Source organism: Oncorhynchus kisutch, linkage group LG15 (assembly GCF_002021735.2).
Source record: "Oncorhynchus kisutch isolate 150728-3 linkage group LG15, Okis_V2, whole genome shotgun sequence".
In the NCBI taxonomy this organism is placed as follows: Eukaryota; Metazoa; Chordata; class Actinopteri; order Salmoniformes; family Salmonidae; genus Oncorhynchus; species Oncorhynchus kisutch.
The window spans coordinates 17,336,584-17,353,451 of record NC_034188.2 but is presented as its reverse complement, the minus strand read 5'-3'; the positions used below and the strand labels follow the sequence as shown (position 1 = coordinate 17,353,451).

Sequence of the window (16,868 nt, the reverse complement as noted above, 5' to 3'; positions counted from 1 at the left end):
TTACAATGCCAGTCAAAAGTTTGGACACACCTACACATACAAGGGTTTGTCTTTATTTTTTACTATTTTCTACATTTCTAAGGATCCTGGAACTAAACACCTCCCTCTGCAACTAGATCCTGGACTTCCTGACGGGCCACCCCCAGGTGGTGAGGGTAGGTAGCAACACATCTGCCACGCTGATCCTCAACACTGGAGCTCCACAGGAGTGCGTGCTCAGTCCCCTCCTGTATTCCCTGTTCACCCACGACTCCAACACCATCATTAAGTTTGCAGGAGGGGACTGAGCATGCACCCCTGTGGAGCCCCACTGTTGTGTTGTCTGCAAACTTAATGATGGTGTAGGCCTGATCACCGACAACGACGAGACAGCCTATAGGGAGGTCAGAGACCTGGCTGGGTGGTGCCAGAATAACAACCTATCCCTCAACGTAATTAAGACTAAGGAGATGATTGTGGACTACAGGAAAAGGAGGACCGAGCACGTCCCCATTCTCATCTACGGGGCTGTAGGAGCAGGTTGAGAGCTTCAAGTTCCTTGGTGTCAACATCAACAACCAACTAGAATGGTCCAAACACACCAAGACAGTCGTGAAGAGAGCACGACAAAGACTATTCCCCCTCAGGAAACTAAAAAGATTTTGCATGGGTCCTGAGATCCTCAAAAGGTTCTACAGCTGCTACATTGAGAGCATCTGTACTGGTTGCATCACTGCCTGGTACGGCAATTGCTCGGCCTCTGACCGCAAGGCACTTCAGAGGGTAGTGCGAACAGCACAGTACATCACTGGGGCTAAGCTGCCTATCATCCAGGACCTAGACACCAGGCGGTGTCAGAGGAAGGCCCTAAAAATTGTCAAAGACCTCAGCCACCCCAGTCATAGACTGTTCTCTCTACTACTGCATGGCAAGCGGTACCGGAGTGCCAAGTCTAGGACAAAAAGGCTTCTCAACAGTTTTTACCCCCAAGCCATAAGACTCCTGAACAGCTAATCAAATGGCTACCTGGACTGTTTGCATTGTGTGCCCCCCCCAACCCCTCTTTTTACACTGCTGATACTCTCTGTTTATCATATATGCATAGTCACTTTAACCATATCTACATGTACATACTACCTCAATAAGCCTGAATAACCGGTGTCTGTATGTAGCCTTGCTACCTTTATAGCCTCGCTACTGTATATAGCCTGTCTTTTTACTGTTGTTTTATTTCTTTACTTAACTATTGTTCACCTAACACCTTTGTTGCACTATTGGTTAGAACCTGTAAGTAAGCATTTCACTGTAAGGTCTACTACACCTGTTGTATTCGGCACACGTGACAAATAAACTTTGATTTGATTGTAGAATAATAGTGAAGACATCAAAACTATGAAATAACACATGGAATCATGCAGTAACCAAAAAAGTGTTAAACAAGTCCAATATATTTCAGATGTTATATTCTTCAAAGTAGCCACGCTTTGCCTTGATGACAGCTTTGCACACTCTTGGCATTCTCTCAACCAACTTCACCTGGAATGCTTTTCCAACAGTCTTGAAGGAGTTCTCATATATGCTGAGCACTTGTTGGCTGCTTTTCCTTCACTCTGCGGTCCAACTCATCCCAAACCATCTCAATTTGGTTGAGGTCGGGTGATTGCGGACGCTAGGTCATCTGATGCAGCACTCCATCACTCTCCTTCTTGGTCAAATATCCCTTACACAGCCTGGAGGTGTGCTTGGTCATTGTCCTGTTGAAAAACAAATTATAGTCCCGCTAAGCGCAAACCAGATGGGATGGCGTATCGCTGCAGAATGCTGTGGTAGCCATACTGGTTAAGTGTGCCTTGAATTCTAAATAAATCACAGACAGTGTCACTAGCAAAGCACCCCTACACCATCACACCTCCTCATTTATGCTTCATGGTGGAAACCACACATGCAGAGATCATGCTTCAGAGACCGTGCTTCTACACCAGCATTGCTTGCTGTTTGGGGTTTTAGGCTGGGTTTCTGTACAGCACTTTGAGATATCAGCTGATGTACGAAGGGCTATATAAATAAATTTGATTTGATTTGATGATCCATTCACCTACTGTGCGCCTCACAAAGACATGGTGGTTGGAACCAAAAATCTCAAATTTGGACTCATCAGACCAAAGGACAGATTTCCACCGGTGTAATGTTCAATGCTCATGTTTCTTGGCCCAAGCAAGTCTCTTCTTCTTATTGGTGTCCTTCAGTCGTGGTTTCTTTGCAGCAATTCGATCATGAAGGCCTGATTCACGCAGTCTTCTCTGAACAGTTGATGTTGAAATGTCTCTCCGCCCATAACAGCAGCTCCACTGGAACTCTGAGCTATTCCATATGGAGATGCTGTTACAGCCAGCGAGCACCAGACACTGGAGCTACACTGCACCTTATCACACAGCCATAAACCCACCATATTCAACAGTAACCCATTTAAGTACTGTATCACAAGTCTCAAGGAGTCATGTCATGTAGTGTGAGATTAGACTGCCTCCTGTTGGTCAAGGAGAATTACAACACAGAGCTTCAAAATTGATACATACATCATGTTGTTACTTTTTGATCTAGCTTTTTGCTCATTTTCAATACAGATTGTGTATCACTTATTATGGCAATAAAATCATGGTGATTATCTGAATGATAGAATATGACTAAAGGGCATGGTGATTATCTGAATGAATATGACTAAAGGGCATGGTGATTATCTGAATGATAGAATATGACTAAAGGGCACGGTGATTATCTGAATGAATGAATATGACTAAAGGGCATGGTGATTATCTGAATGAAAGAGTATGACTAAAGGGCATGGTGATTATCTGAATGATAGAATATGACTAAAGGGCATGGTGATTATCTGAATGATAGAATATGACTAAAGGGCATGGTGATTATCTGAATGATAGAATATGACTAAAGGGCATGGTGATTATCTGAATGATAGAATATGACTAAAGGGCATGGTGATTATCTGAATGATAGAATATGACTAAAGGGCATGGTGATTATCTGAATGATAGAATATGACTAAAGGGCATGGTGATTATCTGAATGATAGAATATGACTAAAGGGCATGGTGATTATCTGAATGATAGAATATGACTAAAGGGCGTGGTGATTGTGCCCGCCAGTGCAATGTTCTCAAAGGGTTGGTATCAATCAGCACATAGGTAGTCTGGGAGTCCTGCAAAGGGGATTCAGTTATTCAACTTCAATCAATGAAATACTTTTTTTATGCATTCATGAATGAATTTCAATTACATTTATTGAATTGAGAGGATTTCAAACAGTATTGAACTTACTATGATAAACATAGTATAAATCCTAGACCTTTTCTAGTTCCAAAATATTAGGCCTTCTCTTTTTTGCTGTCCTTCCCAGAATCTCTCTAGACTTTGACTCACTGATCTTTAACCCCCACCCTTCCAGCTTTACAAAACTAAAACAATAAAAAAGCTGAGTGACTTTGGACCCTTACTGCCTCCTTCAACTTTTTTCACCTTTCTGTCTTACATGTTGCTCTCTTTCTATATTTTTGCATTCATTTGAGTTTCTTTGTCTGATCAGTGAATTCACATATCACAAAATATAATCGTGTAATCATTTAGAATTACAAGTACTTAATCCGTTAAATCAAGTACGGAAACAAGTTCGGAAATTAGCCGACTTTCTCTGTGCCTGTCAGTTACAATAAGAGAAAACCACAAGATGAAAGGCTACCAGTGTTCTAAATAAAACTGACTATGGATGGAATGATCTATTGCACTTTACTAAATTTCTTAATCTCATAAGAATTTGAGAACAAACTGAACCTACTCACCCTCAGGAACAGAAGTTCAGTAAAGGACTGGTCAAGGAAGTGAGTGAGGGCTGCTTAAGGCTGTGAGAGGGAGAGATAAATGAATAATTATATGTACAGTAAATATGTAACAGGCCCTGCCCATAAACTCTGCATCCTGTTTGAATACCTACAGGTATACAGTCATACAGTAAAACCTTAGCAAACACACAAAGCCTACACACATGGGCGCGCACACACGCACACACACACACACACACACACACACACACACACACACACACACACACACACACACACACACACACACACACACACACACACACACACACACACACACACACACACACACACCCTAAACCCAAATAGTATCAGTAAAAGCATGCTCAGGAATCAGATATAACTTTATATATAATACAGGGGGCAAACAAAAGTGGAGATTACCCATAATGAAACTATAATGTGTGTGTATAAATCACACAGTGTTCAGAAAATTTTAGAAAGACCCTGTTAGTGTAGTGTTACCTGGCTACCCCATTCACATCGCTCCAGCCAACTGTTTCTTCTCCGTGATCGATAGAGCAACAGCAATTAAATTCAGGGTGACGTCAGGGAAGGTGTAAGGTCCACTAGACAGGGATGTGTAAGGTCCACTAGACAGGGATGTGTAAGGTCCACTAGACAGGGATATGTAAGGTCCACTAGACAGGGATATGTAAGGTCCACTAGACAGGGATGTGTAAGGTCCACTAGATAGGGAGGTGTAAGGTCTACTAGATAGACAGGGATGTGTAAGGTCCACTAGATAGACAGGGATGTGTAAGGTCCACTAGATAGACAGGGATGTGTAAGGTCCACTAGATAGACAGGGATGTGTAAGGTCCACTAGATAGACAGGGATGTGTAAGGTCCACTAGATAGACAGGGATGTGTAAGGTCCACTAGATAGGGAGGTGTAAGGTCCACTAGACAGGGAGGTGTAAGGTCCACTAGATAGGGAGGTGTAAGGTCCACTAGATAGGGATGTGTAAGGTCCACTAGATAGGGATGTGTAAGGTCCACTAGATAGGGATGTGTAAGGTCCACTAGACAGGGAGGTGTGAGGTCCACTAGACAGGGAGGTGTGAGGTCCACTAGACAGGGAGGTGTAAGGTCCACTAGATAGGGATGTGTAAGGTCCACTAGATAGGGATGTGTAAGGTCCACTAGATAGGGATGTGTAAGGTCCACTAGACAGGGAGGTGTAAGGTCCACTAGACAGGGAGGTGTAAGGTCCACTAGACAGGGAGGTGTAAGGTCCACTAGACAGGGAGGTGTAAGGTCCACTAGACAGGGAGGTGTAAGGTCCACTAGACAGGGAGGTGTAAGGTCCACTAGACAGGGATGTGTAAGGTCCACTAGACAGGGATGTGTAAGGTCCACTAGATAGGGAGGTGTAGGTTCCACTAGACAGGGAGGTGTAAGGTCCACTAGACAGGGAGGTGTAAGGTCCACTAGACAGGGAGGTGTAAGGTCCACTAGATAGACAGGGATGTGTAAGGTCCACTAGATAGGGATCTGTAAGGTCCACTAGACAGGGATGTGTAAGGTCCACTAGACAGGGAGGTGTAAGGTCCACTAGATAGGGATGTGTAAGGTCCACTAGACAGGGAGGTGTAAGGTCCACTAGACAGGGATATGCAAGGTCCACTAGATAGACAGGGATGTGTAAGGTCCACTAGATAGACAGGGATGTGTAAGGTCCACTAGATAGACAGGGATGTGTAAGGTCCACTAGATCGACAGGGATGTGTAAGGTCCACTAGATAGACAGGGATGTGTAAGGTCCACTAGATAGACAGGGATGTGTAAGGTCCACTAGATAGACAGGGATGTGTAAGGTCCACTAGATAGACAGGGATGTGTAAGGTCCACTAGATAGGGAGGTGTAAGGTCCACTAGATAGGGATGTGTAAGGTACACTAGATAGGGATGTGTAAGGTCCACTAGATAGACAGGGATGTGTAAGGTCCACTAGATAGACAGGGATGTGTAAGGTCCACTAGATAGACAGGGATGTGTAAGGTCCACTAGATAGATAGGGGGGTTTAAGGTCCACTAGACAGGGAAGACGTAAGGTCCACTAGACAGGGTAGGCGTGAGGTCCACTAGACGGCAGCAATGAGCTATGAATGAGAATGTTTGGAAAATGAGGTCATTTTCTTTTATCCTATCGGGCCTCCGTACTTGCATGTGGACTGTACGGTCAGAAAGCGGTGTTGTGGGTTGACTGATTCTGAATGTGAGTTGCTAACGTTAGCTAATGTTGCACAAACAAATAATGCTATTTAGTAAAATAACGTTTATGAAATGGTTGAGCGCCATCATTTTCACAAGTGCAATGTAATAGTCACCCTAGATATATTTTACAGGCCATCATCAATTTACTCTGGAAACAGTGTTCTTGTTACAAGCTAGCAGGAGAGTCTAACTGAAATTAGCCATCTCATTCCTCCATCATACTAGCTACCGTCAGTTTACAGCTAGTTAGCCCGCTATATGTGAACACAGATAATACGGCAAAGTTACTGGACAAATCTTATTTGGTTTATGAATGATTTTCATGTGATGGTCTGTAGATACTAAAATGTTTCCTGCGGGACGTTACCTAAGTGATGCTGCTTTGTTAACTTCATAGCCAGTTCAGTCCAGACAAGTACGTTAGCTAACTTAACGTTACACAATTTGCGAGCCAGCATATTCTGGACCTATGTAACAGCCCATCTAACTAAACTAGTTATACAGGTAGCATGTAAGTGGTTAAACCTGAATCTCAATCATATAGACATAACGATACATGTTTGTGGCCCTTGGATCTACTTCACATGCCTAGCTACTTTCTTACAGTATCAGACTACAAAGTAAAACTCTTCGTCACGTTCATATTCTCAGCAAGATGGCAGAACAAACAACATTGGACAGCCTGCTGGAAATGGGCTTTGACAGAAACAGGGCGTAAGTAGCTAACTGAATTCATGTGGCTATTCTTCTACAAACTAAAGATCATGATAAGATGATGTGATCAACTCTGATCCTGTCCATATTTCTTCTGCTTGCAGGGAAAAGGCTGTGGCACACACAGGAAACCAGGGCATAGAGCGGGCCATGGACTGGTAAGTCAACTGATAGGGGCATTGGTGAGCTAGTCTCTGAGCATTTTTCATCCTCAGTTAAGTTATTCACATTGGATAACTGATTCATGATGTCTCTTCTATCATGCTTCTTCCACAGGTTGATGGAACATGAGGGTGACCCAGACATTGATGAGCCCTATGTACCTCCTGTGGGGAACGTGCTTGGAGGAAGTGACCCACAACTGCCCAGTCCAGCAGCCCAGCCCACAGCAGAGGGAGCAGACCCTGGTAAGTGGTCAGTTGTCGTGACAGCATTTTGTATTATGGTAACTTATATTGTTATGATCGAGTTATAACAATGGCTTCCCATTACATAGGTTAACATGGTTGTTGGTTTACATTGTCTTCTTGTCCCTCACCTCTTATATGTTAACTCTACCTACAGATGGGGGTGACCAGATGATCCATGACGGGGATACCAAACAACCAATGACAGAGGAGGAGAAACGTGAGCAGATAAAGAGGTCAGATAATTAACCTCTACCTCTGTTTACACACTTATCTTATTCTGTCAGAAACTGGGGTTTGGTCAAAAGGTGTTACTCAATGAGATCAGCAAAAGGGTAGGCCTTCTGTTGGAAATACAAAGAGACGGCATACAATGAAACCTGTGTGTGTCTGCCTGCGTGTCTGCCTGCGTGTCTGCCTGCGTGTCTGCCTGCATGTCTGCCTGCGTGTGTGTGAACCAGGCTAGAGGATCTGATGCGGGTGAAGCAGGAAGAGCGGAGAGAGAGGGAGCGAGCGGAAGAGGTGGACAGAGAGAAGCAGAGGAGGAGGCAGGGTCAGGAGCTGCTGCAGGTCAAACAGAAACTGCAGGAGGATGAGATGAAGAAAATGGTCGACCTGCGCCAGAGAGAGAAGAACGACGACAAAATGGCCAAGTAAGCCATGAAGTCAATGGGCTTGTTAGTCATTTCAGTCAGCATTGCAGGTGACTGCCAATTTTCTGATCTACAAAATACTTATTATATTATTTGTAGATAATTTAGTCAGTCACAATTTACCCACAATACATCACGGATGGATTTGATGCTCTCGACATGGCCAGTGGCTGTTGTCTCAAAGCACATTGGAGGAGAGGATCCAAGGTTCCTCCCTCGAACCTCTTCCAATGAGCTTTGAGAGGAATTTAGGAAACAAAAATAGCTAGTAATGTTTTCAGACACAGCCAATAGTTGCTTCTTCTAAACGGCTTCGTGCAAATTAGGTCTATTCCCACTCCACAACTCTTCCCTTGCTCCCGAGTGGCGCAGAGGTCTAAGGCACTGCATCTCAGTGCAAGAGGCATCACTACAGTCCCTAGTACGAATCCAGGCTGTATCACATCCGGCCGTGTTTGGGAGTCCAATGGGGCGGTGCACAATTGGCCCAGCATCATCCAGGTTTGGCCGGGTTAGGCCGTCATTGTAAATAAGAATTTGTTCTTAACTGACTTGCCTAGTTAAATATATATATATATTTTAATCAAATGACTGCTCTCTCTCTCTCAGGCAGCGGGTGCGAGACAAGATAGCACGTGACAGAGAGGAGAGAGCACTTAAGGTACTGACTGCACCTACAGCATCTGACCCGTATGCTGAACTGTTGCAAAATAACGTCTCCATGTCTTTCATAGAAAGAGTTGAACGCACTAACCCCTTCTACGCCTCTCTTCTCCAGTTTGGAGGTGGTTCTTCTAGTAGAGCTGTAACCTCCCCTTCAGCAGAGGGCCCTCCCTCCTCTCCGCCCAGTCAGGGCCCGCCTCCCGCCAAGAAGGACTATAACGAGTGTAGAATCCAGGTAAGGGGCCATGGATGTCTATGGCTTAGTTCTCATTCTGTTCATACTCACAACGGATGTACATTTGACACAACAGTTGTAATACAACAGATCTTTTTTTATGAGTTTGTTTGCACAATAATCTTTAAGACAACCGTTGTTTGGTGTCTCAACAGTCAATAAAGTTTATTCATTCATCCTCCTGTCCGCAGGTGCGTATGCTTGACGGCTCGGCACTGACCTCCGTGTTCAAGGCCCAGGAGCCACTGGCTGCCGTGCGTGTCTACATCCAGATGAATGGCGACGCCCCCGAGGGCCAGGACTTCACGCTGCTGTCCCCGTACCCACGCCGCGTTTACACAGAACTGGACATGGAGAAACCTCTACAGGAGTTGGGTGAGCAGACAGGACGATGCCCCTCTTACTGGGCTTGTACAGTTACAATAGTCCAAAGTGACTTCCTCTGCACTAATCTGAAAGGACTGGAGGTCAAAACCAGCCAAAGACATATTGCTTTCTTCTATGCTGTGTTGCAGTTATAGATTAATCTAATATGAGATTGAAGGTGTTCTAGTTTGTGTAGCGACCAATAACATTTGATACGGTCTTAAATGTTTTGTGTCATTGTTCAGGTTTGGTGCCTTCAGCTGTGCTGGTCGTTGCAAAGAAATAAGGACCTGAAGTAATAAGATGCTTTATGAGCCAACATCATTTATCACCCCCAACAGGACAGAGACCAGGATGTCAACTATGGATTGATTCTCCTTCAACAAACACTTTGAACTTTAATCTGAATCTTTAATGGCAACACAAAATGGATGACTGTATTGATTATCATGGGGCCTAAAGTTAGACCTGGCTCATTGACACTGTCCACTGCATTGTAAATTGTAGTTTTTCAAAGTTAAATCATTTTACAGTGGTGTTATTGCATACTCACTCAAACTTGAATAAACTTACTTGGAGAGTAATGTGGTGGACTGAACATACTTTCCACAGAGAATGCAACAACTCAACATGTACAGGAATAATCTGTTATTTTTCATGAAGCTGCACAATCCAGGGCTCCAAATCAGTTTAACAGATAATCTACATACATCGAAATGGTTTATTGAGCAATGTTAAAAGTGAAGATTAAAAAGTTACATTTTCAAAAACAGTGATAAAGGCAAAAGTTTGGTTTAAGTGGATTGACAAACATTTAAGTTTCCTACTCCTAAAATTTTACCAAACATGACCAATGCTGTTAGTTTTGGAAATGTCCATTAGGTACAGCACAGCGTACATCCACTTATTACGCCTTGCTTGACCAGAGGCACTGGTACCTGCATACAACAACATGGCTTCCCTATCTTCTGTCTGGAGGACTCAACTGGGCAGAAACTTCAATGGCGATCCTCAAGCTCTGAATGAGGGACAATAGATTGATCTTAACCTGCTCGTATATGAAAGAGCTCCGACTTCATACTATAAAACACCATTATGTACATTAGAAAAAAAGACTAGCCTATACTTCTGGAATGATGCAAGACTTTAAATAATACAGGACCTGTGGAGAGAGGGGTTTGCTTAAATTGAAAGGGGCTGCATGTAGAAGAGAATACAAAAATAGTTTATCGTTAAAACAATGTACAAGAGCACATTTTCAAAGACCAAACAAGTAGTAGATGTCACACCCCTGTTCCTGATATTAGTTAAATCCCTAATGGCAACCTATTCCCTACAAAGTGCACTACTTTTGACCTGGACCCTGGTCAAAGATAGTGCAATACATAGGAAATAAGGTGCCATTTGGACTCATCCGTGGAATTTAAAGTGAGGTGGTGGTGAGTTCACTGAACAATGGTGTCACAGCATTTCTCTTCCCCCTTAGCTGGGAGGGTAGTAACCCTGATTGTAGTTCCAGGGTTGCTGGTAGCCTCCGTATCCCCCGTACTGTGGTTGCTGAAAGAGAAAAAAACATTAATCAACACTTGAATGCAGGGGTATTCAAATCTTACCCTATGAGGTTACCCTATCCCTGTCGTACCTGATACCAGCTTCCATAGCCTGCGTAGCCTGCATGAGCCGCACTCATGTCCCCACCCATCATGGGTGGAGGTGGTGTCGTCATGGGAACATGGGGCATTGTGGGAGGGGCTGGTGGTGGAGCGGGCACAGCGGAGCCGTCTTCTCCTTTACTCATCTTCTCTGGGTCCTCGCTGTCTCTGCAGATCAATCAATACAACAACTACGTCAATAACCAATCCATTAAGTTTATACATTTGCTTCTCCATGGTTGACTGTCAAATCTCAATATTGAGTCACTACATCACACTATTTTATTGGTAATGATAGACAGATGTGCTATAATCTCACCCGTTCTCAGCCCTTCTCTTCTTGTTGCCAAGCTCTTTCAGCAGCTTCTGATGCTCCTCATAGACTGTTAGCACACTGCAGGCCAGAGGACAGCAACATTTAAAACATGGTATGCTCTTCATAGACTGTTAGCACACTGCAGGACAGCAACAGTAACATTTAAAACATGGTATGCTCTTCATAGACTGTTAGCACACTGCAGGCCAGAGGACAGCAACATTTAAAACATGGTAAATTGCATTTCTCCCAGTTTCATTCATTCAATAAAATGCCTTGACATGTTTATTTTTCTCTGGGTTCCTGATTGTATCTAAAAACAACAAACAATCCTGTGACCCCTGACCTTTGCACAGAAGTCCCATAGTCCTCAGCGTACTGTAGGCCCCTCTGGGAAAAGAGGATCTTGGTCCGTGGGGAGAGGGGTGCGGCCAGCGCCCGAGTCACACACTGCTGCACCCCCTCGGGTGACCCTCTGGGGTCACCAGACACCTCCAGCTCCAGCAGGTTCAGGTGCAGTTTACCGTTATCCTGGGAAAGGGAGAGAGAATAGGTGGAGAGTAAGGGAGGAATGAGAGGGACAGAGAGTTATAGCCTACTGCTTGGTCAAGAGATCATCAAGAAAGGGAGATCTGGCATCAAACCATAAGTGATATCTTCTCTGAGGTTTAGGTTAAGGCTTCATGTAAAAATTAGAGCAAGTGATCTTCTTCCCCTCTGTATTAAAAGCTTCCAGCTTCTCTCACCGGGCTAATCTCCAGCGCCTCCTGCAGGACACCCCGGGCCTTGCTGGGGTTCTTGCAAAGCTTCAGCAACAGCCGGGCTAGTTTGATGGAGTAGAATGCATGGAGGTGAGGAGTCTCTTTGGCTTGGTCCACCGCGTCCCTGAGCAGAGCTTCTGATTCATCTAGCCGGCCCGCCCGTCTCTCTAGCCCCGCCCTGCGCAGCCGGACCATGGCCAATCCTGGGATAGAGGTTTCCAGAGATTCTAGAACACGCCGTGCCTCTGTTAGATCACCTGGGAGGAGGAGGGGAGGAGGGCATGAGTGAGCCACAACACTGGGTAATGACATCCTGTATTTCATGTCTCTTCCCCTCTCACCATGCCTCTCCTCAAAAGTGGCCCACTGCAGGTGCATGGTGTGTTTGTGTGCCAGGTGGATCTCACAGGCTCGCCTGAACACTCCCCGTGCCTCGTACAGACTCTGAGGTTCCAGGTACTGAACATACTGAGAAATATGCATAAAGCATATATTAGTTACACTGACATACAAACATGTTACTGACACACACACATGCGCACCCACACACACACCCCTGCAGCACCTCCTTACCTTGGTCCAGAACTCCTCGTAGAGCGCGCAGGCAATCAGACAGCGCTCAAACAGGATCCGTACCCTCCGGTCACCCCCGGCAATGATCCCACTGCTCTTTGACCCCTCTTTTTGCTCCTCTTCCTGGCCCTCCATGGAGTCTGGTTCGGTCTCCACCTCCTTTTCACCCCCCCCTCCCAGCTGGGTGAGCTCCCAGTCCAGGTAGGAGTGCCAGGCTTTCAGCTGGGTCCGGTCCAGAGGCTTCACGTGGAAATAAGGACGCTTGATCTGGAATGGAGGGAGGAATGGGAACAGAAGAGAAGTGAGTCAATGTTTCCAACCAATGAAAGTATCACACTTCAATCGTAACTTCGGAGTTGCACATAGAAGGGATGTGTGTGTGTCTGTCCGGGGTAACTCACAGCTTCCTCAAGGTTCCACCTCTTCCTGACCTCTCCCTCAAGGTCCTGGTACACCTTCTCCCTGCGAGCCAATAGGAGTTCTCGCATCTTCGGAATCACCTCTTCCTGATTGGGTGAACCATAACATGACAGTTATAATGACAGACTTTTGAAACAGTTTAACAGAGTTAGATCCTACACCGTAACCTCACTCCACAACTTGAAATGTCTCCACTATCTGCTATTTTGGCAGCATCTGACATTCATGTTAAATCTTCTCCAACACTAGCAGGGATTTGTCATTTGTAAACCACCTCTGTAGGTTCCTTCTCTTCCCCAGGCGGTAACTCATCTTCCCCCTCAGCCAACTCAGCCTTCTCAGTCTTGTGTATCTGTTTAGATTCCTCAAGCAACCCCTCATACTCCACTGCTGAGAGGACGTCCTTGGGCGCATGAGCATTAAGATGAGTCTTGAATCTGTGAGAGAGGGATGGAGAGAGTGGATAAGATTCACCAGGTGAGCAAATAAGAGGTCCGCATTAAGAAGTGAGCATGATAATCATACAATTATCAAAATCTAGAATTTAATCAAATGTTAACATTTCATAATTTTGACTGATTTGAAGCTCTACTATTTCTCTTAGTAGAGAAAATGTACTGTTTGTGACTGTGTATAGTCTCACTTCTCATAGTGGCTGCTGTACAGCTGAGTGGGGACTCTGAGGATTCTGTCGTAGACTCCAGTGGCAGCCTTCATGTCTCCCTGCTCCTTCTCCCACTCGATGTACAGCTCCCACAGACGGTCAGAGTGGAAGTCTAGTCCTGCCGCTGCTACCGCCTCTTCAAATGCACTGGGGAGAAGAGACAAGAATCAGTCAATCAGATTGATAGAAAAAAATAGTTGAACAATAAGTACTGTATGGAAAAAGGTGGTGTTCTGGCTAGAGTTGAATGTAAAGCTGGCAAAAGAAGTAAACAAATGTGTATAAGTGTGACACTGAGTTTAAGAGTGTATACCTGCGAATGCACTGAGAGGACTCTGGCAGGTTCATGTTCAGCGTGCCCAGTAGCAGGTTAATGTAGTGGATCCACAGATCTACGCTCAGAGGGATGGCCTTCAGACCCTGAACACACACCTGGAACAACACAAAAACATTATGAAGCAATCATGTCACTTACATAATTTCCTAGTGCCAAAGACTTTCAAAGAATGTAGCACTGCGGTATGTGCCCTTTGTTAAGTCAATGGCTATTAAACATAGCAGATGCTGGTTATTAAACGACTAATTGACTGACATCGGTTCAATTACTGGAATTCCAGTTAGTGTGTAATATATATATATATATATATATATATCTATATCTATATATATATATATCTATATCTATATCTATATCTATATATATATATATATAGATATATATATATAGATATATATATATAGATAGAGATGAAAGTATAGCTTCTCTACTTTGAAAAACGAGTTAAATAATTGAAATAATTGTCAGACAGCATACTTTGGCAGGCTAGTTAAATAGGATGACTACTGACAGTTCAGTATGGGGAGCACAGAGATAACGGTAGATTGTTGGCTGGCAGGATGCTACTGCCTGTGCAGAGATTAGTCAAATGTTTAATTTAACTAGGCAAGTCAGTTATTAACAACAAATTCTTATTTACAATTACGGCCTACCCCGGCATAATCCGAACCCGGAAGACGCTGGGCCAATTGTGCGCCGCCCTATGGGACTCCCAATCATGGCCGGTTGTGATTGGGAATCCCATAGTAATTTCCTTTTTTTTCTATATGGACCTGATAGAGACAATGAATATTTTCAATGTTTTGGCAATTGAATGTTTGCTATTTTTGGCTTTCAAATTTCCATTAAATAGGTATTTCATAATGCATTTAATGTTTTAAAAAATAATTGAAAGAGAACTCAAAAACAGTGATTGTTTTTTAAATAATCTAACCAAAACATCAACAACAACAAAAATCACGAATCGCTTAGCACTACAAGACACACATCCGTGTCACTTTTACCAAACACTCTTCTTCATCATCATACCTCCTGAGCTTTGTTGGTGTAGCCTGCACGTCGCTCCAAGTCGGCAAACTTCTTCCAATATCCGTAGCACAGGGGGTAACGCGCCAGAAAGGCAACCAGCGCTCGCCGTGATGCCGTCATGTGACTCTGGGGACCATTAGAAATCTGGGTTAGCTGCAAATTCACTAAGTAAAAATGAGTTTAGTTGTCATCATTATTGATGTGAAGTGTTGGTTTCAACTTCAACACTGCATTCCTTAACAACAGTGGTACGGTTAGCTACGCATTAATTATTCATGCAGAAGATCTTTGGTTATGTCAAAATGCCAATAGGAATCTTGTCTGTCCCCTCAGCTCTTCTCACCTCTTGCTCACTGTACTGCAGCAGGTCAGTCCAGCTAGAAAAATCCTGTGGATTGTCATGGGCCAGCTTCCAGAGTCGGTCAAAGTCCGCCGGCAACTCTCCGTCCTCTTCCTCCTCATTCTCCACCAGAGGCATGTTGTATGCTGTCGCAGCTGCTGCTTCTGAAGCCTCTTCTCCACCATTTTCCTCTGATACCTCTTCCATCTCTGTTGGATGTTGGACAGCCTCCGTGGCTTCCGGAGCTTTCAAAAGAGAAATTGAGAAAGTTACACAGGGAAGAAAACTGTTTTATCTATAACACAAAGAAATGGCTGGCCTGCTCGATAATACATAAGCAGATGTCATTTACAGACTAAATGTAAATTAATGCCATTATAAAAGGAAATTTCAGTCACTGATGGTGTTTTTAGCCATTCATTCATTAGGATTTCAACATACTACACAGAGATCATGACGTCGGCAATGTCAACAAACGGCATAAACTTCCGAAATTCTGCAGGGGAACAGCGATTTATGTCTGCTTCTACAGTCGTTAGATCAGATTAACATACCATAACAAAATACTCGGGCTAGCAAGTACTAGCTAGTTGATTTACTCTGGTACTAGCTAGGGGAAAGACCATTTCTGTTTCGCCAGTTTGCGCACCAGAAATTAATGTTAGCCATATCGGCTAGTTAGAAAGCTAGCCATCGTTTCACATGCGTCCTTGCGACTGCTAGCTGACCTGTGAAGTTACAAACGACTATTCATATGATCTCTACGTCACTATCGAATAGCTTCATCAATATATTTGTATTATTTTATGTTTTTACAACCCGAAGGACCCTCCATTAGCCCGTTGCTGCTCAGGTCTTCTAAATCCGAGCCTTCGGCCGCCATGTTTGAAAATGACAGAATAACGTCACTCCTATGCGACAAGTACCTTCTGCAAGAGGTAGTCACTAGTTACCACAGCCACAAAGTAATAACCCCACCCATTTCTAACCCAAACCCTATTTATATTCTTTAAAATGTTGATTTTAACCCTAACCTTAACCACTCTGCTAACCTAATGACTAACCATAACTTTACATTTAGACAAAAAATATGTTTGTTTTCATGAACGTTGACGATATAGCCCATTTAGACTTTGTGGCTGTGGTAACATTGGTCCTTGCTATCCGGGGTCCTTGGGACGGCCATACCCCCCCTTTACTCCATTGAAGTTGACATTTAAAATGGGTTAAGGTTAGAGTCGGTGTTAAAGTTACGGCACAAACCGTGCAGTATGAATATAGGCTAAAACTGCTTATTCAATAGAAATCCCCGATCACACTTGTAGGCGATGTCATTGCGACGTTGGCTAGCAAAGCTCATGACGTCTACCACAAGGCTGCTGAATGGAGATCGGCTCTTAATAATGGCTTGGAATGGTATCAAACGCATGGAAACTGTGTTTAATGTGTTCGATTCAATTCCATTTATTCCGCTACAGCCAGTAATATGAGCCACGTCCTCCCTAATGTAGGTGCCACCGGCCACCTATGGTGAAACAAGTAATCGGGTCTAACGGTCGTCTCCCGTCGAACTGCACATGTGCAGTCCGTCAAAATCAAAACTCCTTCGATATAAAGTTGTTTTTGACGAAAATTAAAACATGTCA

General features: G+C 44.0%; 2 protein-coding genes across 4 annotated transcripts; one reads left to right on the top strand and one right to left on the bottom strand.

The window, feature by feature from the left end:
• The first annotated feature begins 5,982 nt into the window (after positions 1 to 5,982).
• Positions 5,983 to 9,714, top strand: ubxn1 (UBX domain protein 1). 2 transcript variants are annotated; one of them, XM_020471976.2, is made up of 10 exons: positions 5,983 to 6,093; positions 6,744 to 6,806; positions 6,911 to 6,964; positions 7,083 to 7,213; positions 7,371 to 7,449; positions 7,675 to 7,866; positions 8,476 to 8,527; positions 8,645 to 8,764; positions 8,956 to 9,139; positions 9,376 to 9,714. In XM_020471976.2, exons 2-10 carry the CDS (start codon positions 6,748 to 6,750, stop codon positions 9,414 to 9,416), a joined length of 912 nt encoding a protein of 303 aa, XP_020327565.1. In that variant the 5' UTR covers positions 5,983 to 6,093; positions 6,744 to 6,747; the 3' UTR covers positions 9,417 to 9,714. The 2 variants fall into 2 exon arrangements, with proteins under 2 accessions (XP_020327565.1, XP_020327564.1); XM_020471975.2 differs by having other exon boundaries at positions 6,011 to 6,093; positions 6,699 to 6,806; positions 9,376 to 9,694.
• Positions 9,521 to 16,160, bottom strand: si:ch211-114c17.1 (pre-mRNA-processing factor 39). Of its 2 annotated transcripts, XM_020471974.2 has the most exons (14): positions 16,042 to 16,160; positions 15,226 to 15,467; positions 14,883 to 15,008; positions 13,830 to 13,948; positions 13,496 to 13,663; positions 13,127 to 13,289; positions 12,834 to 12,938; positions 12,433 to 12,699; positions 12,201 to 12,327; positions 11,845 to 12,116; positions 11,445 to 11,629; positions 11,102 to 11,176; positions 10,773 to 10,950; positions 9,521 to 10,687 (listed from the first exon to the last, which is right to left on the bottom strand). In XM_020471974.2, exons 1-14 carry the CDS (start codon positions 16,103 to 16,105, stop codon positions 10,613 to 10,615), a joined length of 2,166 nt encoding a protein of 721 aa, XP_020327563.1. In that variant the 5' UTR covers positions 16,106 to 16,160; the 3' UTR covers positions 9,521 to 10,612. The 2 variants fall into 2 exon arrangements, with proteins under 2 accessions (XP_020327563.1, XP_031645619.1); XM_031789759.1 differs by having other exon boundaries at positions 9,834 to 10,687; positions 11,845 to 12,327.
• Between the last annotated feature and the right edge of the window lie 708 nt (positions 16,161 to 16,868).